This window comes from Tachyglossus aculeatus, chromosome 13, assembly GCF_015852505.1.
Source record: "Tachyglossus aculeatus isolate mTacAcu1 chromosome 13, mTacAcu1.pri, whole genome shotgun sequence".
NCBI lineage: Eukaryota > Metazoa > Chordata > Mammalia > Monotremata > Tachyglossidae > Tachyglossus > Tachyglossus aculeatus.
The window spans coordinates 6026849-6049994 of NC_052078.1; the positions used below are offsets into that span (position 1 = coordinate 6026849).

At 46.7% G+C, this 23146-nt stretch overlaps 1 protein-coding gene across 1 annotated transcript; it reads left to right on the forward strand.

Annotated features, from left to right (window-relative positions):
• The first annotated feature begins 4609 nt into the window (after positions 1 to 4609).
• LOC119936181 (basic proline-rich protein-like) lies at positions 4610 to 13866 on the forward strand. Its single transcript, XM_038755643.1, has 5 exons — positions 4610 to 4627; positions 5492 to 5560; positions 6284 to 6379; positions 10290 to 11917; positions 13779 to 13866. Exons 1-5 carry the CDS (start codon positions 4610 to 4612, stop codon positions 13864 to 13866), a joined length of 1899 nt encoding a protein of 632 aa, XP_038611571.1.
• The last annotated feature ends 9280 nt before the right edge of the window (positions 13867 to 23146 follow it).

Consider the following 23146-nt stretch of genomic DNA (forward strand, 5'->3'; position numbering starts at 1 on the left):
GGGGATAGATTTTGCCTTCCATTTTTTATGTTTTCAAAAATACCTGATGTATTTCTGAAAAGCTTCAGCAATAATGACTTGGAACACTGATTTAATTGCATGCCTGACTGATTCAACTAGTCACCAGTGCATAGTTCTGGAGTATGTAACAGAGCCATTAACAGGACTTGAAGTTTTTTACTCTATAGAAAAGGTGGCTGGGGTGGAAAGTGGGCCCATCTAAATGTTACAAAAGTTCTATATATTTAGGCTTTTTTTGGTTGCATTCTAGGCCTTCAGAATTTGAAGAATAACAGTTGAATACACACCTTTCTAGATTAGCTTTTTTGTAACCCCTGGAGCACTTGGTGAGGTGAGGTGATAATGCTGAGGATTTCAACAGTTAATGTAAAATGAATATTAATCTTGTTCCCCAACCCCACATAGCATGTTGGCATTCTGACATTGATTTCAGAATTCATAATAATTTAGGCTATCATATGTATAGTATATAAAAACACACACAGCATTTATATCCAGTAATGATAAAAAACGTTTAGAAGTAGTAGTGTGACCTAGTGGAAAGAGCACGGGCTTGGGAGTCCTGGGTTCTAATCCTGACTCCAGCACTTGTCAGCTGTGCGATCTTGGGCAAGTCACGTAACTTCTCTATGCTTCACTTACCTCATCTATAAAATGGGGATTAATCCTGTGAGCCCCATATGGGACAGGGATTGTGTCTAACCTGATTAGCTTTAATCTACCCCAGCACTTAGTACAGTGCCAGGCACGTAGTAAGCACTTAAAAAATAGCAAAAAAAACCCCCAAAACCAAATAACCTTGTTATCTGTAGTCAGTAACCAAATTCCTTCTCAGACATATAATAGGATCTCAAAAGGGTCTCCTGGTATGCTATTTCTAGTGAACTAAACTGCACCGTTGCTTTTAAAAATTACCTGTATCAGTATCTATAGCAGTATTATGATATATATGTATCTCAATCCAGTGGTATTTATTGAGCTCTTCCTTCGAGCAGATCATCTGTATTTGTTCTCTGGCGTTCAAAGATGTTTCTGGAGATAAGATTTTCTCAGTGTCTGTGAGTGTGGAAAGACTGATATGTGACTATACCATGCCTTCCTCATAGAGAAAACCTCTCCTTTGCTGTGCTATTGTGTTTACACCCAGCAATGCCTGGAGATTTTTCATTTTTTTCTGTTGGTATCATGCTTTTCTCAAAGCCACTGAGCTAACAGTCACTCCCATTTGAAATTGCTGTGAACCAGGCTGGCTAGACTTCTGCCTCTGTCTCCTAGGTAGCTTTATTTTGTCTTCAATAGTTCCTTCTGTTTTGTTCGGTTTCCCTCTTTTTCTCAATCCCCTCCCCTATCTCCTGCCTACAACTTGGCGTCACTGGGAAGCAGTGCTTTGGGTGTTGTGCTGTCATTCATTCTCCTCAAAGGTGCCACCTAGCCAAATTGTGAGATGAAAAATGTTGTTTACACATTTGAGGATTTCCTGTTTTGCAGTGTTTGTGATCTTGTTTCGCCATTAAGTGACCAATGAATGACTATATGCTGACCTTAGGGTAATGCCACGTCCTCCCCCGGGCCTGGAATGCCCCCAATCCCTCTGCCCATCCGCCAAGCTGGCTCTCTTCCTCCCTTCAAGGCCCTACTGAGAGCTCACCTCCTCCAGGAGGCCTTCCCTGACTGAGCCCCTTCCTTCCTCTCCCCCTCATCCCCCTCTCCATCCCCCCCATCTTACCTCCTTCCCTTCCCCACAGCACCTGTATATATGTTTGTACATATTTATTACTCTATTTATTGATTGATTGATTTTATTTGTGCATATCTATTCTATTTATTTTATTTTGTTACTATGTTTGGTTTTGTTCTCTGTCTCCCCCTTTTAGACTGTGAGCCCACTGTTGGGTAGGGACTGTCTCTATATGTTGCCAATTTGTACTTCCCAAGCGCTTAGTACAGTGCTCTGCACATAGTAAGCGCTCAATAAATACGATTGATGATGATGAAAAGAGAACTCGCTACGCGGGTGCGCTGGATCCGGACCGTGAGGTAACCGGACTAGACGTTTTAAAACACCAGGCCTTCTCTGAGCCCCGAATCGCTACTATGTTTTTACATATTTATCACTCTATTTTACTTGTACATATCAATTCTATTTATTTTATTTTGTTAGTATGTTTGGTTTTGTTCTCTGTCTCCCCCTTTTACGATTGACTGATTGATTGATTGATTTAGACTGTGAGCCCACTGTTGGGTAGGGACTGTCTCTATATGTTGCCAACTTGTACTTCCCAAGCGCTTAGTACAGTGCTCTGCACACAGTAAGCGCTCAATAAATACGATTGATTGATTGATTGATTGAATGCCTGAGAAAAGCCACTGTGTGTTGAGTGACAGCTCACTCTTTATGGAGTCATTGACCCACATTTCTTCATAAGCAAACTCAACTCTATGGGACTGAATGAGAATAGAGGTGATGTATTTACACCAGGAGCGGGGAGAAAGTCACTACTGTTTTCTAATGTGGCACTACTGATTTAAATACAGTGCATTGCACTCAGTGGGTGATCAAATACTACTAATACTATACCTGCGCTTAAGCAACTCCCTTCAAAATGTGGGATGCTCAAACTCCCAGTCTGCCACAGGCAGTTAGTGGTCATTTTGTTCTTTTTGTACTGAGCATATGAATACAATGCTCCTTCCCGCTGCGACACCTGTCTGCTAAATCCAGTTTGTCTAAAATGTCTTGTAAATGTTCACAAAGCAGGACTGTGGCTTAGTTTGGGGAACTGCTTCTAACTGAACTGATCAACCCTTCACTGCAGTGTTGTTGTTCCACACGACTCCCGCCCTTCCATGTGTATTAGCAAATAGTTTATTTTGCAGATCAAGATTAAATTGTCACTCTGTAGCCTGCAGGCAGTGGCACTGAAGTCAGCAGCAATCTCCACAAAATTGCTGAGGGATTTTGAAGCTCTGGGAACAGACGATACTTCATTTTACCTTTGCAGGACCTGTGACTTTTTCAATGCCCAGTCAACTTTGGTCCCTTCTCATGCGCCTTTGTTTTCCTCATTTCTCAGCCCCAGTCATTTACTTGCTATTCAGAGAGTGGTGGGGGCCCATTGGTTGCAGAAATTTTTTTTTTCCTTTAAATTTATTTAATTTTTAAAATATTCCAATAAAACAGTCTAATGAATTCTGTATTCTGGTGATCCTTCTGAATAAGCCTGGGGCTACTGTTTCTCTTTTATTGCTGTGCTGTTCCACTACAGAATAGCTTTCCTGATGGGGGTTATACTTTTTTAAGGGAAATAGTGATGTTTAAGGGCTTAATCTTGTTGTACTGACCTGGGAAATTGGGTCCCCAAACAAGAGACCTTCAGGTGTGGCAAATGTGGGTTTTTTGAATATCTGTGACTAAAAGTAATTGCTGCTTTCTGTGGGCAGTGTTTGTTTAATTGGCAATGAACATTTCTTGAACGTCAACAGCATACTAGATGTATTGGGCAGAACAAAGAAGGTACAGAACAGAGGAAAACTCTCAAATACGTAGAACTCATTCAAAACCCAGAAAGGTGCTCCATAAGTATTAATTGTGATGGTAAACTAATGCTAGTGGTGTATGAAGGGCAGAGGTAGGGAAGATATTATTAGGGAGTGAATGTCATTGCCATGAAAATGATTTGGGAGCTTGGTGAAGGCTGACCCGGAAGGGAGAGATGTACATTCACTGCTTCTATAGCACATGTTTTCAACATGCTTTTGGCTGCGATGCCATCAGGGAGCTAAGGAATGTTCTCCTGACAAGGTGAGCCCCTTGAGTTCAGTTTGCATTTACTGGAAGAAACTGCTTGGATGAGATTTCCTCAATGTGAGGTTTTGTGAGAACACATCCCTTGGTGCTGCAGGAAGGCCATGCAACTGTCAAAGCAGATACAATCATCACGCTGATACAGTGTGCACCTCACAAACAGGATCATAAAAATTATATCGGAATAACATAATCCAAAGGACATAGTAGAGAAAAGCATCCCGCTCTGTTCATTTATTCATTAAATCATATTTATTGAGCGCTTACTGTGTGCAGAGCACTGTACTAAGCACTTGGGAAGTACAAGTTGGCAACATATAGAGACGGTCCCTACCCAACAGCGGGTTCACAGTCTAGAAGGGGGAGACAGAGAACAAAACAAAACAAAACATATTAACAAAATAGAATAAATATGTACAAGTAAGAGTAATAAATATGTACAAACAAATATATATACATATATATATATACAGGTGCTGTGGGGAGGGGAAGGAGGTAAGGTGAGGGGATGGGGAGGGGGAGGAGGGGGAGAGGAAGGAGGGGGCTCAGTCTGGGAAGGCCTCCTGGAGGAGGTGAGCTCTCAGTAGGGCTTTGAAGGGAGCCCTGTTCATATGCAACACACTGAATAAGGTCTTCAGGCTGTTTACTGGTGAGCTGTCTGAACTAGCTTGGGGCTACTCTTCCTTTTCCTTTTTTTGTATCTTTTATTGTTGTTCCAGGAGAGAATAGCTTTCCCGATAGATTTTTTGCACTAAAGTGTGCAGGGACAAATCAGTAGTCTTTATGGCTAGTATCGGAAAAGTAAGATTTACTAGTGAAGTTGGCCAAAACCGTATGGGGGAATTAAGGTCCTAAGGCACTGTGAAGTTGGTTCACGAAAATCAAAGCTGAGAGGGAACAGAAATCACTAGAAACTGATTTTTAGATACCTTCCTCATCCCCATCAACACCCGGTCCAGAGGATGAGCCTCAAAACAGCTGACTTGAAAGTTTTATTGCTTTCACTCAATCAAGAAAAAAAAAGGATGCAAGGATCAAACGAATCAAGCAAACTGGAAACTTTTCCTCCACTACACTCCCTTTTTACTGGGAAAGGAAGATGGGGAGAGTGCTCAATAGTCACCATTGATGTGATTGATTGGCAGTCAAGGTAAACCCCTCGATTATTGGTTTTGGAGGTGGCCAGGTGGGACTCAGAAGCACCAACCAAGGGGGAGAGTAAAAGAGGCAGTGTCACTCTTCCATTTTGTTTTGGAGCAGAAATATTGGTTAACTTTGCCCCTGACTTCCGCTGTCAGTGCCAGCATTAAGCTGGAAATGGGACTGGGGGGCAGATTTTGAGCATGGAAACTACAGTCAGAGGTTGGTGGAAAGAAACATGAGGAAATGTCCTAGGGAGTGGATGAAAGTTTCAGGTCAGCCCTAGCCAGAATCAATCGGACATCCGTATTTATTATGCACCTATTGTGAACAGAGCACTGTACTAAACACTTGGGAGTGCAAAAGAAGAATGCACAATCCCCATATAACAAAGAGGAGGAAGAATTTCAAGATCTGTTTAGACTAATTCTTTGGTATTCATCATCACTGGACTGCCTCTGGCCCTTTTCCGTGTGTGCTTTCTCTTTGACTCACTAATGCAAAAATCTGAAATGCCCGATTCAGGATCTTTTCAATCAGTCATCCCATCAGGATGGAAAAAAATTGCCTAAAATTGAAATGAAATGTAATAGAGTCAGGATTTATGTGATCTCCTCAGAAATCACTATTTACAACACGCCTTAAAATATCTGAGAGCAACCGTGTCTGATCTTTTTATATGTGTAATTTCTTAAGGGAGGTGAAAGAGGAAAACGGTGCCAGGTGGCGCAGACTTAAAAGATTAATTTAATTATGGTATTTGTTAAGCGCTTACTATGTGCTAAGCACTGGGGTGGATACAAGCCAATCGGGTTGGACACAGTCCTTGTCCCACATGGGGCTCACAGACTCAGTTTCCATTTTACAGATCAGGTAACTAAGGAACAGCAAAGTGAAGTGACTTGCCCAGTGTCACACAGCAGACAAGTGGCAGAGCCGGGATTAGGACCCATGACCGTTTGACTAAGGCCCGTGCTCTATCCTCTGCCCCATATACTGCTTCTCTCACACCACACCACTACAAGTGCCAGCCTTTTCGCATGCACAATGTGATCATTCATTCAATTGTATTTATTAAGCACTTACTGTGCAGAGCACTGGACTAAGCACTTGGAAAGTACAATTCAACAACAGAGACAATCCCTACCCAACAACGGGCTCACAGTCTAGAAGGGGGGAGACAGACAACAAAACAAGTAGACAGGCATCAATAGCATCAATGTAAATAAATAGAATTATAGATATATACACATCATTAATAAAATAAATAGAATAATAGAATAATCATGCCTATGGGTTCTCCGTTGTCCTTTTCAGTCATACATGCAGCCACAGGTGAATTTCACCGTCAGTGGTGTCTTTTTTGAATATGAAGGTCAAATTTGTTATAATTATCTCAGTGCCCAGCACAAAGTAAGGGCTGAATTCTGGAAATATTCTACAGCCAGTGACCCACAAGTCCAGTACTCATCCCCTTGGTGACTTCCAAGAATATATGGCATCCTGACTCTGCTTTATCTATCAAGTTTCTTTGAGATTCTCTCCTCTGTCACTGGAGTCTGCTCCAGACCTGACCTTGACCTGCCCACAACTCTCTCCTGAGCATATTCTCAGGAGTATATATACATACATATATATATATACATACATATATATATATATATACATACATACCCACACTATACATATATATATTTACACCCATATACAGTAAATACGTTTGAATGAATTAAATGAATATATTCCAAACCAGCATTGAAGAAAGGAAAATTCAATTGTCATATTTATTGACTGCTTACTGTGTGCGTGCAGAGCACTTTACTAAGTGCTTGGACAGTACAGTTCAGCAATAATAATAATAATAATAATAATGATGGCATTTGTTAAGCACTTACTATGTGCTAAGCACTGTTCTAAGCGCTGGGGGGGGGTACAAAGTGATCAGGTTGTCCCACATGGGACTTACAGTTTTAATCCCCATTTTATAGATGAGGGAACTGAGGCTCAGAGAAGTTAAGTGACTTGCCTACGGTCACACAGCAGACATGTGGCAGAGCCGTGATTCGAACCCATGACCTCTGACTCCAAAGCCCGGGCTCTTTCCACTGAGCCACGCTGCGAGACAATCCCTGCCCACACCAGGTTCACAGTTTAGAAAACCCAACAACCAACCCACCTTCCTGCCTGGAACCCCTTTCCCCAGTGCATCCGGTAGAACACAGCTCTTCCACACCTTCAGAGCCCTACCAAAATCACATCTCCTCCAGGAAGTCTTTCCTGACTAAGCTTCCATCTCCCCACCCTGTTGTCCCCCCCCACTCCCCTTTACTGCATCATCATCATCATCATCAGTCGTATTTATTGAGCGCTTACTGTGTGCAGAGCACTGTACTAAGCGCTTGGGAAGTACAAATTGGCATCACTTATGCACCTGGGCCCCAGACCCTTAAGCACAGAGGTACTCACCTTTATACTCGGTTTCCTCCACTATCTATAATTTATGTCAGTGTCAATCAATCAATTGTATTTATCGAGCACTTCCTGTGCACAGAGCACCGTACTAAGGATTTGGGAGAGTACATGAGAACAATAAACACACACATTCCCTACCCACAACAGGTTTACAGTCTAGAGGACTGTCTCTCTTACTTGCCAGATGGTAAGTGCCTTGAGATCAGGTGTACTTTATTATACTCCCCCATGCGTTTAGTACAGAGCCCTAAACAGGGAAAGTACCCTCAATAGGTGCCATTGGTTGACTCATGGGGAGTTGTCTCACAGCTCTGAGAGAAACAGTGTGACTTAGTGGAAAGGGCACATGCCTGGGAGTCAGAGGTTGTGGGTTCTAATCCTGACTCCGCTGCTTGTCAGCTGTGTGACTTTGGGCAAGTCACTTAACTTCTCAGTGCCTCGGTTACCTCCTTATCTGTAAAATGGGGATGAGGACTGTGTGCTCCACGTGGAACAACCTAATTGCCTTGTATCAACCCCAGCTTTCAGAACGGTGCTTGGCACATAGTAAGCGCTTAACAAATACCATCATTACTATTATCATTGTATCTACCCCAGAGCTTAGAACTGTGTCTGGCACATAGTAAGCACTTACAAATTTCTCTGTGCCTCAGTTACCTCATCTGTAAAATGGGGATTAAGACTGTGAGCCCCACAGGTGGGACAACCTGATCACCTTGTAACCTCCCCAGCGCTTAGAACAGTGCTTTGCACATAGTAAGCGCTTAATAAATATCATTATCATTATTATTATCTACCCCAGAGCTTAGAACAGTGCTCGGCACATAGTAACCGCTTAACGAATACCATCATATTATTATTGTATCTACCCCAGAGCTTAGAAAACTGCTCAGCACATAGCGCTCAACAAATACCATCATTATTATTATTGTATCTACCCTAGAGCTTAGAACAATGCTTGGCACATAGTAACTGCTTAACGAATACCATCATATTATTATTGTATCTACCCCAGAGCTTAGAAAACTGCTCGGCACATAGCGCTCAACGAATACCATCATTATTATTATTGTATCTACCCTAGAGCTTAGAACAATGCTTGGCACATAGTAAGCGCTTAACAAATACCATTATTATTATTATTATTATTATTAATAATGCGCTTGTCTCGGTGACATGCGCCCAAGGCCCCACACCCGTCCAGCCGTCCCCGGGGGTGGCGCCAGGGAGAAGTAGTGTGGCTCAGTGGAAAGAACATGGGCTTGGGAGTCAGAGGTCATGGGTTCTAATCCCGCCTCCGCCATTTGTCAGCTGTGTGACTTTGGGCAAGTCACTTCACTTCTCTGTGCCTCAGTGACCTCATCTGTAAAATGGGGATGAAGACTGTGAGCCCCACGTGGGACAACCTTGATTACCTTGTATTCCCCCAGCGCTTAGAACATTGCCTGGCACATAGTAAGCGCTTAACAAATACCAACATTATAGAGAAGCAGCGTGGCTCAGCGGAAAGAGCCCGGGCTTTGGAGTTGGAGGTCATGGGTTCAAATCCCAGCTCCGCCACTTGTCAGCTATGTGACTTTGGGCAAGTCACTTCTCTGGGCCTCAGTTCCCTCATCTGGAAAATGGGGATTAAGACTGTGAGCCCCACGTGGGACAATCTTGATTACCTTGTATTCCCCCAGTGCTTAGAACAGTGCCTGGCACATAGTGAGCACTTAACTTTATATGTATATATGTTTGTACACATTTATTACTCTATTTATTTATTTATCTTACTTGTACATATCTATTCTATTTGTTTTATTTTGTTAGTGTGTTTGGTTTTGTTCTCTGTCTCCCCCTTCTAGACTGTGAGCCCGCTGTTGGGTAGGGACTGTCTCTATGTGTTGCTGACTTGTACTTCCCAAGTGCTTAGTACAGTGCTCTGCACACAGTAAGCGCTCAATAAATACGATTTATTGATTAACACATACTAACATTATAGAGAAGCAGCATGGCCCAGCGGAAAGAGCACGGGCTTTGGAGTTGGAGGTCATGGGTTCAAATCCTGGCTCCGCCACTTGTCAGCTGTGTGACTTTGGGCAAGTCACTTCTCTGGGCCTCAGTTCCCTCATCTGGAAAATGGGGATGAAGACTGTGAGCCCCACGTGGGACAACCTTGATTACCTTGTATTCCCCCAGTGCTCAGAACAGTGCCTGGCACATAGTAAGCGCTTAACAAATACCAACATTATAGAGAAGCAGCGTGGCTCAGTGGAAAGAGCCCGGGCTTTGGAGTCGGAGGTCATGGGTTCTAATCCCCATTCCGCCACTTGTCAGCTGTGTGACTTTGGGCAAGTCACTTCTCTGGGCCTCAGTTCCCTCATATGGAAAATGGGGATTAAGACAAGTCACTTCATCATCATCAATTTTATTTATTGAGCGCTTACTGTGTGCAGAGCACTGTACTAAGCGCTTGGGAAGTCCAAGTCGGCAACATATAGAGACAGTCCCTACCCAACAGTAGGCTCACAGTCTAAAAGGGGGAGACAGAGAACAAAACCCAACATACTAACAAAATAAAATAAATAGAATAGATATGGACAAGTAAAGTAAATAAATAGAGTAATAAATATGTACAAGCATATATACAGGTGCTGTGGGGAAGGGAAGGAGGTAAGATGGGGGATGGAGAGACCTCATCTGGAAAATGGGGATGAAGACTGTGAGCCCCACGTGGGGCGACCTGATCACCTTGTAACCTCCCCAGCGCTTAGAACAGGGCTTTGCACAGAGTAAGCGCTTAATAAATGCCATTAAAAAATGATTGATTTACGAATGATTAAAAAAAAAAAGAGTGCGGCCCCGGCAGAGGCGGCAGCGTGCACGCGCGCGCCCCCTGCCGGCGGCCCCGGGATGCCCCGGGGCGCGCCCCCTGCCGGCGGCCCCGGGGAACTCCAGGGCGCGCCCCCTGCCGACGGACCCGGGATGCCCCGGGGTTGCGCCCCCTGCCGACGGACCCGGGATGCCCCGGGGCGCGCCCCCTGCCCGAGGCCCCGGGATGCCCTGGGGCGCGCCCCCTGCCGACAGCCTCGGGGAACTCCAGGGCGCGCCCCTGCCGACGGCCCCGGGATGCCCCGGGGTTGCGCCCCCTGCCGACGGACCCGGGATGCCCCGGGATGCCCCGGGGTTGCGCCCCCTGCCCGCGGCCCCGGGATGCCCTGGGGCGCGCCCCCTGCCGACGGCCTCGGGGAACTCCAGGGCGCGCCCCTGCCGACGGACCCGGGATGCCCCGGGGTTGCGCCCCCAGCCGACGGCCCCGGGATGCCCCGGGGCGCGCCCCCTGCCCGCGGCCCCGGGATGCCCTGGGGCGCGCCCCCTGCCGACGGCCTCGGGGAACTCCAGGGCGCGCCCCTGCCGACGGCCCCGGGATGCCCCGGGGCGCGCCCCCTGCCGACGGACCCGGGATGCCCAGCGGCGCGCCCCCTGCCGACGGCCCCGGGATGCCCCGGGTCGCGCCCCCTGCCGACGGCCTCGGGGAACTCCAGGGCGCGCCCCCTGCCGACGGACCCGGGATGCCCCGGGGTTGCGCCCCCTGCCGACGGACCCGGGATGCCCCGGGGCGCGCCCCCTGCCCGCGGCCCCGGGATGCCCTGGGGCGCGCCCCCTGCCGACGGCCTCGGGGAACTCCAGGGCGCGCCCCTGCCGACGGCCCCGGGATGCCCCGGGGCGCGCCCCCTGCCGGCGGCCCCGGGATGCCCCGGGGCGCGCCCCCTGCCGACGGCCCCGGGGTAATCCGGGGCGCGCCCCCTGCCGGCGGCCCCGGGATGCACCGGGGCGCGCCCCCCGCCGGCGGCCCCGGGATGCTCGGGGGGCGCGCCCCCTGCCGGCGGCCCCGGGATGCTCGGGGGCGCGCCCCCAGCCGGCGGCCCCGGGATGCTCGGGGGCGCGCCCCCTGCCGGCGGCCCCGGGATGCTCCGGGGCGCACGTGTCGCCGTTCCCGCCCCGTGGGCGCCGGTGCCCCCCGCAGGGAGCGAGCCGGGCACGGTGCCCCCCCGCTGGGAGCGAGCCGGGCACGGTGCCCCCCGCTGTTGGCCGGGGGCCCGCTAGGGCTGCGGCGGGCGGCTCCTCCCTGGGCTCATCCCGCCGCGCCCCGCCCCGCCCCGTAAAGTGGTTGGGGGCGGCCCAGGGAGCCCCGGGGGCCGCACGGACGGACGGACGGACGGACGGAGGGGCGGCCGGAGTCCGCGGCCCCAACGCCCGCCGCGCGCCCCTCCTGCCGCTCCCGCTCCCGCTCCTGCTCCGGGGGCGCGGGTTCGGAGGTTCGCTGTGCCCGGGACCGGGCGCCCGGAGGGACGAGACCCCGCCGGAGCCCGGGCTTCTGCAGCCCCGCAGGGACCCTCCGCCAGCCCTGCCCTGCCGCCCTCCACCTTGTCGCCATGAACCAGACGGCCGGCGTCTCCAACAGCGTCCGGTGCCCCCCCCGCCAAAGGACCCAAGGTACGGGGCGGGGACAGGGGGCGGGGGGCCACCAAGCCCGGACGACTTGGGCTTCTCCCCCTCGCCAACTTCTGCAACTCGGCCAAGGCGCTTAGAACAGTGTCTCGCACGTAGTAAGCGCCCCACAGATGCCATCATCAGAGAAGCAGCGTGGCTCCGTGGAAGGAGCCCGGGCTTGGGAGACGGAGGTCATGGGTTCTAATCCCGCCCCCGCCACCTGGCAGCTGTATGATTTTGGGCCAGTCACTTGTTACCTCATCTGCCAAATGGGGATTAATAATAATAATGTTGGTATTTGTTAAGCGCTCACTATGTGCAAAGCACTGTTCTAAGCGCTGGGGTAGAAACAGGGTAATCAGGTTGTCCCACGAGGGGCGCACAGTCTTCATCCCCATTTTACAGATGAGGGAACTGAGGCCCAGAGAAGTGAAGTGACTTGCCCAACGTCACACGGCTGACAAGTGGCAGAGCCGGGATTTGAACCCACGGCCTCTGACTCCAAAGCCCGGGCTCTTTCCACTGAGCCTTGCTGCTTCCCCATTTAAGACTGAGATTTAAGATTAAGACTGTGAGCCCCACGTGGGACAGCCTGATCGCCTTGTATCCTCCCCAGCGCTTAGAACAGTGTTTCGCACATAGTAAGCGCCCAACAAATGCCATAATCAGAGAAGAATTGTGGCTCAGAGTCCGGACTTGGGAGTCAGAGGTCATGAGTTCCAATCCCGCCCCCACCACTTGTCAGCTGTATGATTTTGGGCCAGTCACTTAACTTCTCTGTGCCTCAATTACCTCATCTGCAAAATGGGGATTAAGACTGTGAGCCCCACGTGGGACAGCCTGATCGCCTTGTATCCTCCCCAGCGCTTAGAACAGTGCTTTGCACGTAATAAGCGCTTAACAAATGCCATCATCATCAAAATCCTCCCCCTTCTCGGCACAACAAGATTCCCACTGTATTCCCACTGGAACCTGTAGCTTCTTTCCTAATAATGCAAAGAGCAACTTTGGAACAAGTAACATTTTACAGAGCCAGGAACCCAGCACCCTTCTTTTTTTTTTATTTTTATCCTTTGGGTACTGGAATTCCGGTCTTCCAGACCTTATTGATCTTGGGTATTATTCATTCGGTCGTATTTATTGAGCGCTTATCGTGTGCAGAGTATTGTACTAAGTTCTTGGGAAGTACAATACAGCAGAGACTTGCTTCTGCTTTTCATGGAAACCGTGCAGACCTTCCCCTTATCCAGACGTTACTGGAATTTTATTTCTACCTATTTGGGTGCATTGTGGGGAGGGGGAGAATTAAGATCATGAATGTCGATGGATTGGACTCCCATCTCGTAATTCTGGGGGAGAGTGGGCGTGCATTACATAAAAACATGATCTCAGAGCTGACAGTTATTGTCCAAATTGTTCTGATTGCATTGGAGATGGGGGAGGGAGGGGTAAGTTGGCAAATTTCACTTACCATTACTTGGGAAAGCAATTTTTAAATTTGTAATGCATTCTCTTTCTTTTGTAATCTTTTTGGGAAGGCAACCTTCCCCCCAATAGTGTGATTGATGGCATAAGATTCTTAATTAAAGTCTCCAGAAAGTTTCACCCATCATTAATTGCGAGGCGGGGACCTTCCCTAAAGTTCAGGACTGTTACCTAGTAAGGAGGTGAAAACAACTGAACCCTGTTATTTAAGATCGGAAAAAAAGGAAATTCCCAGGGTAATTACAGCGATCAAATTAGGAAATGGAAGAGTTGAGTGCCATGGAAACCTTTCTTCAGGAGTCTTTGGATTGATTAGACAAATTCAGTCCCATAATGGAACTCTGGGTTCTAAATGTCTCGAAGTTTTCCCGTCCCTAAGGAATAAGCTTCTCATAATGTCGTCTTTAGCTTGCCTATTGAGGGAGGTGCATAAGTCAAAAGTGTGGAAAAAGTTATTGGAGTGTTAAGCTCCTATGGGCTGGGAATGTATCTCCTGTTTCTGTTCTTTCCCAAGTGTTTAGTCCAAGTTCTCATCAAGACACCTAATTAGCAATTTGTCAAGAATCTTAAACCACAATATCATTCACTCCCCCCGAGCCCAAAATGCATTCAGTTAAAACTTTATCTTGCTTCTCTATTCTCGTCTTCCCGGGAGCAGATTTGGTTGCCACTTTCCATTATGATAGATGGGAAATCATGGCTGATGCCCCCCTCCACCACTCTCCCCCCCAAAAATCTGAATTTACGTAGATGCAGATACCCTGCACCCTCAGGGGGTCTCCCAGAGAGAGGCTTGGAGCTGTAATTCCACTTTCCCCACCACTGATGGGCTGTTTCCTATGGGACTAAGTTCTGTTCCTAGTGAAGAACACTAAAGACTGTACATTTCCATCAAACCCACACTCACACTAGGCACTGCAGCTCTGTGATTCTGCACCAAGCATTGTTCTAAGTACTAGGGGGATCACAAAGGTGAAAAGCATGCATTCCTTGACTTTCACTGGGTGCACAGTTTGGAGTAACCTGAAGAATGAAATTAAAATGAAATTAAATTTCCGTAGACTCTGGATTCTCTGCCACCCAAGGACACTGGATAGTTGGGGAAAAAAACTTACCTAGTCTAAACTCAGCATCATAGTGTATAGGTGTACCCTTCCCCTTGGGGTAGTAGTGCAAGTGCCTACCCAACCAGATTTTGTTCAGGCAGGAGGGAATGGCGCTTGCTGTCCAGGGGAGGGGAGACCCTGCCTGCTGCCAGTCAATTTTTCCCGGTCTTTCAGAGGTGAGCAAGTCTGTGGCCCAGCAAATGGTGTATTGATTATGGTTAGGTAGAGATTCTGCCCTGCCTTTGGTGATCATGCCCTTGGGAAATATTAAGTACATTTCAGTTCTGATAGAATTGTTGCCCCAATTCTCTAGGGCATTTTCCATCTACCTTCCCGTGGCCATCCCATGCACGAGTAGCTACTTCCAATGTGCTAGTTGACACTTAGTAGTTTTGCAAGACTGAACCTGCTGCATCTCTGGAGCTTTCCTGCCCAGTTAGATCTTGCTGGTGGAGATTCCAGCTGATACTTAGGAAACCATTCACCAAGTGTTTCTCTCTCCCCCCCCCCACCCCCTTCAAGGGTTTCTTCCATATTCATTCTATACTCCTCAGTCCCTTTGTTCTGCATGAACTCTCTCCCTCATCTCTCTTCTTCCTCCTCTCTCTCTCTTCCCCTTTCCTAAATCTTTCTAAAAAATTGGTTATAGTGCCAGTGGCTTGTGCAGTGCACAATCTTTACCCTCTAAGTTAGGTTCCTACTGGAGCACAGAGTGTGACAAGCAAGTATGTGGTTAGGGGTATGGCAGATTGTGAAGTGCATTCAAAATATTTTTATGCATGCTGTCCATTTAAGGCTGAACCTAGCAAGCAGTTTCTTTAGTAGCCACTGCAGTCTTCACCACCCACACTAACTAGGTATTTTTCAGGATTCCTGCTGGCTCTGTTCACTGTGTGGAACTTCCTAGGTGGACCTTTGTAAAAAGCCTTCACAGTGAGCAGGGGCCCAGAAAGCATTCTGCTTCTTGCAGAGCAAGGACACAAACCCAGGTGTCCTGATTTCCAGAACTGCACTCTTTCCACTGGAGCAACAATAGGATTGTGTGCTCTCTCTCTCTCTCTCTTTCTTGCACACATGCATGCACATTTTTAGTAAATTGCTGAAAATATCCACGTTGCTTGTGTGCTTGGCCGATTTGCAGCCTCGATTAGTTATGATCTGAGTGGGTGCTTAACAAACACTCATTAATGATGATAACAAGGTAGAGCTCTCATTTATTGTTAGGCTCACCTGTAATTTATAGCCTTTCATAGTCCCTATGCAGCTCACATGGGCAATTCATAATCCTAGGAAGTGGCAGGGAAAAAGACACCTGATAAATAGAAAATATAAATACTTGTCACTGACCAGACTCTAAATCATTGTGAAGAATTTTAGAATGTTCAGTGTCATGCAAAGCCCATCAATTGCTTTAACGATTTCCAGGATATTAGCAAAAATCTATTTATGTTAGTTTGGATCACACTTTATTGATTTCATTTTAATTATGCCCAGTTCCCCAGCAAAATAAATTATGTGAATATAAAATTATGCATAAGTAAAGTTCCAGGAACATCAGACACTGACTGAGTGGGAGACATTTTTTTTTGGTGCTGTTGGACATAAGTTCAGACAAATCCATTGCTTCCCCATGGAGCTTTAATGAGCTCAGTTACAGAGTGTGAACCAATCTTGTTGTCCTCCCAGGGCTAACACTGCAAGGAATCTCAAAGGATATCAGATGCTTCTTTAATTTGTTGGGTTTTTTAGGTACAAGCTAGAAAAATCAACCCTCATAAAAATAAATCATTATGGTATTAAGCACTTACTGTGGGCTAAGCACTGAGACAGATGCAAGATAGATCAGATATAGCCCTGACCCATTTGGAGTTCACAGACAAAGAGGTAGTGAGATTTTTGTCTTCCATTTTACAGATGAGGAAAGTGAGACAGAGTGGTCAAGTGATTTTCCCAAGGACACCCAGCAGACCAGTTGCAGAGGTGGGACTAGAACTTGGTTCTCCTGACTCTGTCCCAGTCTCTTTCAACTAGACCATGCTGTTTTTCCTTGCCTCATCTGACAAGAGGATGACAGGAGATCTGGGGACACCGTTTTTCGAATTAGCACCAGATTCATGTGTGTAATTTTCCCCCTGGGAATGTATGATGGGATACCTAAGTCTCAGCAGAATTCACTATGGAAGGTTGTTGTAATATCTATTCCACTGGTTGTTTAGTACCCATAATGGACTGAAATTCAGCACTTAGTCATGTTCTCCCAAGGAAAGCATTCTGGTGTGCTCACTGACAAATGAGAATGAAGGAAAATGCAAAGATATCAAAACTACATGGAAGAGAACAATTAAGATTATAGTGTTTGCCCTGGCAGTGCTTGGCCTGTCTAGTGAAAGGATGCAGTACTTCTTCTAAATATTCAGGAGGGCTGTGTTTCATCTTTCAGGAGAATTAAGCATGCCGTAACATTTTACACATTTCGGCTCACAGGATTAAAGGTTTCTGACGTAAAAACCCAGGCAGAGGTGTACAGTGCTTCTGTTAATTGTGTTTTGTTTAGGGGATATAGAGAAGGTGTAGTGGAAAAGTCCATTAGATTGTAAGCTCCTTGAGTGCAGGGATGATGTTTTGCCTCTGTATTATCCCAAGCACTTATACAGTGTCTAGCCTCAGTAAATACAATTGATCAATTATTTATTAGGTTTGTAACAATCTCAAAGGGAACTTTTGCCCATAACGCTGAAGGCTGGCATATTGTTACTTTGCTAGCTCAAGAAGAAAGCAAATTTGTCCATACCTGGGTTTTGAAGTTCAAACTTGAAAACCGTAAATAGGTCTGATCTCATCACTGACCATTCCATGTTAGTTCATTCATTCATTCATTCAATCGTATTTATTGAGCGCTTACTGTGTGCAGAGCACTGTACTAAGTGCTTGGGAAGTACAAGTTGGCAACATATAGACGGTCCCTACCCAACAGCGGGTTCACAGTCTAGAAGAGGGAGACAGACAACAAAACAAAACATATTAACAAAATAAAATAAATAGAATAAATATGTACAGGTAAAATAAATAGAGTAATAAATATGTACAAACGTATATGCATATATATAGGTGCTGTGGGGAGGGGAAGGAGGTAAGGCGGGGGGGATGGGGAGGAGGGGGAGAGGAAGGAGGGGGCTCAGTCTGGGAAGGCCTCCTGGAGGAGGTGAGCTCTCATTAGGGCTTTGAAGGGAGGAAGAGAGCTAGCTTGGCGGATGTGTGGAGGGAGAGCATTCCAGGCCAGGGGGAGGATGTGGGCCGGGGGTCGACGGTGGGACAGGCGAGAACGAGGCACAGTGAGGCGGTTAGCGGCAGAGGAGCGGAGGGTGCAGGCTGCGCTGTAGAAGGAAAGAAGAGAGGTGAGATAGGAGGGGGCGAGGTGATGGAGAGCCTTGAAGCTGAGAGTGAGGAGTTTTTGCCTGATGCATAGGTTGATTGGTAGCCACTGGAGATTTTAGTTAATAGCAAAGTAACTGAAACCCACAGAGAATTTGTTGTAGTAACAGTAGCGGTCATGTTCACTGTCCATCTTCTGAGTGCTACACACTATACTAAGAGTTCGGGTGATAGAACGGAAGCACAAGGCACATTCCCCTCCCACATAGGACTCACAGTCGAACAGAGAAGACAGACCTCCGTCATTGGATTGTGAGCTCCTTGTGGGCAGCTACCTCCGTTAAGCTCTCCCAAGAACTGGGGACAGTGCTGAGCACGTAACTGCTCAAAAAACAGCATTAATTCTTAGCAGAGACTACAAAACCAAGATTTCTGTCTAGCGTCTTTTTGGTTCCCACTCGGTTTCTGTCTTCTTTCCTGTTTGCCTTCATGACCATTTCTCTCGCTTAGCTGAGAGCGCGGCCACAAATGCTATGTTGATGCTCCCCCATTTCCTCTGGCACCCACCTCCTCCCTCACACCCAGGCATCCTCAGTTGCTGGTGAGGCACAGCCTTATTGGCTTTAGGGCTGATGGCTGCAGGTTTGTCACTAGTTTAAAACAGGTTGACAGAAATGTAGGAAATATTCCCTTTTTATCCTATTAAAAGGCATCTGCATTATCCAATACTTTCCAAAAGGCAGTCAACCATTTATCAGTAACTTTAATAGGGTGGCAGGATTAAAGTGGGCAATCCAGTATTCTGATAAAGGCGAATGCTAGTACTTGCCCAGATACTTTTGATTATGCCCAACTGGGACACTCAGTTCTGCCAGAGCATAATAATAATAATTATAATTGTGGTATTTAAGTGCTTACTATGTGCCAGGCACTGAACTAGGCACTGGAGTGGATACAAGCACATCAGGTGGGGCACAGTCCATGTCCCACATGGGACTCACAGACCTAATCCCAGTTTTACAATTGAGGTAACTGAGGCACAGAGAAGTTAAGTGACTTTCCCAAGGTCACACAGCAGACCTGTCAGTCAGTTCTGGTGACTCCCAGAACTGTGCTGTATCCACTAGGCCAAGCTACTTCTCCATGACTGGTGTCCTCTCTACGCTCCATTGCTGGGGCAATGGTAGGGAATTGGATAACATTGGCCCAATAATGCAAATGTTTGGGGTCAATGCACTGGGATGGCAGAAGAAACATTTGTGTACCTGTGCCCGCATTTGGATTTGTCCAGTACTGCAGTGCGTGCTTCCTTTAACATAACTCCCAGGATCTAGGGGAACCGGGTGTATGCAGCAAATTAGGCAAATACCATCATGCTGTAAATTCCTTAATCCAAATGTTATCACCCCTTTTCCTCCAAGGTGAGAATTGGGATTTGGAATGGAGAAGGGAAGAAAAAGCCAATGGGGGCTCCAGCTCCTCCAGGAAAATCTGCCACCTCTTCCCCTGTATGAGCCTAAACCTGGAATCTCCTTCCCTGTACTCCTTTTACCGCTGGGAAAGACAGGTCCTTGGTTCCTGAGGGAGAGGTTTGAAAAGAAGTTTTGGGGGAGGGGGAAGGTTTTTTTTTTTTAATCTGGTGAATGGGCCTTAGGTCATATTTGAAATTATTGTTCAGCCATCTGGGCACTAAGAAAAAAAGTAGATTATGAGGATTCTTCAGCCAAATATTTTCCCTGTCTGGTTTTTTTGGTAGGGTGTTTTTCTCTTTCTATTTCCACTTGGGGAAATTCTTTCTCTCAACTGATATCGACTTGCAAAAAAGATTAGGGAATCCGTTCTCTTTTTGGTACACGAGGGAGTCACATCCCTAACTTCCATTAGTGCTAATGGAGCCACCCACAGAAAACTCAAATGCACAGATAGGAGAAAATAGCCCACGAGCTTTAATCACAATAAAAAGGATAAATTGTGCTGAAGAAACCAAAATGGGGAAAACTCTGCATTTTGGGTCTTAAATTTTGGTGATTGTACAGCATTGAGACCTCTTGCACTTGAAATTATAGTTTGCTGGGACATTACCACAAATCACTTCATTCTTATAAATAGCTTCTCTATTCTACCTTCCTTTAAGGCATTTATTTGGATGCCATCCATATCAGAATCCAAATCTGAATTTGAAAAATCAATGTTTGAGCTATGAGCTGTCATTTTTATATACTCTTCTAAGCTATGGAGTCAGGCATTAAGAAAATTCAAGGAAAAGATTGAGATAAAAAGACATCACCTGGTCACAGTTTTTTTAATGATGTTGTGACTGAAGCAATAATAATAATAATGATGATGGTATTTGTGAAGCGCTTATTATGTGCCAAGCACTGTTGTAAGCACTGGGGTAGATACAGTGTAATTAGGTTGTCCCTTGTGGGGCTCACAGTCTTAATCCCCATTTTACAGATGAGGTAACTGAGGCACAGAGATGTTAAGTGACTTGCCCAAAGTCACACAGCTGACAAGTGGAGGAGCTGGGATTAGAACCCAAGACCTCTGACTCCCAAACCCGGGCTGTTTTTCAAGCAAGGAAACTTACCCTGACATTTCCAAGCTAGAAACCAGGCATGGCTTTTTTCTGCTGAGAAATTGCTACAACTTCATAAAGCAAATCAGGCAGCAATACAAATGCCACTCCCCATTGCGCAGACGAGAGAAAATGTCCGTTTTTATTTGGCTTTTAAATTGCTAAACCATTTCTTTTAAGGATGAATGTATTAAACTTTGGTGCTGAATGCATGTTCTGAACCCATAACATCCCAAAAGCATGGGTTACCATGCATAAAACAGTTGAATATGGAAAGTTTTAAGTGCTCTACAAGAGAGAAGAAAAGGTAGGAGCAGAAAGAGAAGAGGGAGGGAAGAAAGCAGGTTGTTAGGAGGGAGATGTGGTGCACTAATGAGTCGGTACTACAGTGACATTGTTTGGTACTGGTGCCATGGAGAAAATAGACTTGGTTCTGAGTCTTACTGAACAGGGGCCAAGGAAGGAGACATGTCTCAGTGATGGGGGCTGAGGGGTGAAACCAAAAGAGCATTAGTAACTTAAGCAAAATGAGTATTTCTGCTTCTTGCCACCTTCTGTAGGTTCCCAAAACATCATGGTTCACTGAAAGGGGAAGCCCCGTCTCTCTTCCTGATGGTCTCTTGGACAGTTCCAGGCATGGCCCTGAGTAGTAGAGTGGAAAAAAGCTGAATCCTGGGAAGCTGAGTTCCCTCAGATTTTGTGGAGGTCCATCAAGGGAAATGGTGATGCTTTGCTGCAGGAACACTGAGCTTGGTCGAGGACAGTGGCCTGTCCTCCAAGTTCTCCCTTTTGATGATGGTATTGGTTAAGCACTTATTCTGTGCCAACCACTATACTAAGTGCTGGGGTAGATGGAAGATAGGTTGGACATAGTCTCTGTTCCACTTGGAGCTCACAATCAAAGTGGGAGGGAGAAGGCGAAGGAATAGCTGGCTCCTAAAGCCCTGGAGGACCCCCAACAACTACCAAATCTGGGCTGTGCAATAACCCCAACTGCGGATTTACCAGATTCAGTCTCATCCTCATTTTTCTGCAACAATGGTAATAGCATTTCTGTAGCACCTACTGAGTGCACTGTATTGAACTCAGCACTTGAAGTTCAAAACAAATGACAGGTTCACTGCCCCACCAAGAGCTTACACTGAGCACTGTTTTGGGCACTGGGGAAAACTGTAGGAAGCAAAGCTAAACCAGGACCTTGTCCATGTGGAGTTTGCAGTCCTACATAGCAATCAGTGCATACAGATGACATTTTTAGCCCTCCAAGTAGAGGAAGTTATTGCTATAGCAAAACGTGGCAATTTGAAACTGTTCAAATAATTTAAGGCAACCAGTTCAGATATTACAAAGGAGGATTTGAGATTCAGAGCCCCGATTTCACATCCTTCTCAATGTCAATGATGCCCCTCTCCCCGCTACCACCCTGCCACCTCTCCCTGCTCTTGCAGGGTTGAAGACTTCCTGTCTGGATACCGTATTGATTCAGGCATCGTGGGCTTCGGTAGAAGTACGGCCAGAATACTGGTGGGACTTGGCTGGAAGTAATAAACATCAGCCTATGCCTTTAAGACAGGTGCCCTACCCCTGCTGCATCCTTGCGGGGAGAGGGAATGCCAGGATCTATTTTTTGCAGATTGCTATAAATAAATAAACTAGGCACGTGTGGCCAGTTTGCCCTTGAGGAAGCTTTAAGACTCTGTCAGTGGGGGAGAAACCGCATCTGAAGGAAAGGTGCAGGAGTCTGGCCTGGATTCTACCCCTGGAGCTCTCATGTACCCTCACTCTAACCAGTGGAGTGATGGGAACTGCCAGGCTGGGTTGGTGGGATTGAAGGGAGGCGTGTGTGGTGGGGCAAGGAGAATACCCTGTCACTGTAATATCCTGTGGGTTTAACTGTTTTAGTTTGGATTCCCTCCCTAGAAGATTGGAAATGAGTGGAGGCAGGGCACTGCACTAAGCGATTGGGACAGTACACTTTAACAGACTTGAGAAGGTGTCTACCCACTCTGTTATATTGTACTCTCCCAAGCACTTAGTACAGGGCTCCGTACATAGAAAGTGCTCAGTGAATATGATTGAAAGACAAGGGGTCCTACTTACTGGGCCTCGATCTTGTCTCCCTCGCTATTGACCCCTTGCTCACACCCTCCCTTCCATCTCCCTTCACCCTTCATATCCGACAGACCATCACTCTCCTCATCTTTTAAGCACTACTAAAAGCATCTCTCCTCCATGAATCAGTCAATCAGTTGAATTTATTGAGCACTTCCTATGTGCAGATACTTTACTAAGCGCTTGGGAGATTACGGTATGACAGAGTTGGTAGAAACGTTCCTGCCCACAACTAGTTTACAGTCTAGCGGGGGAGGTAGACATTAATATGAATAAATATATTGTGGATAGATAAGGAAGTGCTGCAGGAATGAATGAGGGGTGAAGAAAGGGTGCAAATCCAAGTGCAAGGGCTTGTCTGCCTAAACTCTCATCTCTCCACCCTATTCTCCCTCCCTCCTGTCTCACCTATGCACTTGGGTCTGTACCTGTTAAACTCTCTGATACACTCCCCACCTCCAAAACATTTACAAACATATATGGCATTGCTGCTCCTCTCTATAATTTACTTTAATGTCTGCCTTCTCCACTAGAAGTTCCTTGAGAGCAGGGATCAAGTCTGCCAACTCTATCATGTCG

What these genes read in the sequence shown, in the direction of transcription:
- LOC119936181 (XM_038755643.1), top strand. An exon ending in TTGAAATGAAATGTAATAGA is followed by an intron (nt 5,561 to 6,283) that starts GTCAGGATTTAT and finishes TGTCCTTTTCAG; the next exon opens with TCATACATGCAGCCACAGGT. An exon ending in ATCTCAGTGCCCAGCACAAA is followed by an intron (nt 6,380 to 10,289) that starts GTAAGGGCTGAA and finishes CGGCCCCGGCAG; the next exon opens with AGGCGGCAGCGTGCACGCGC.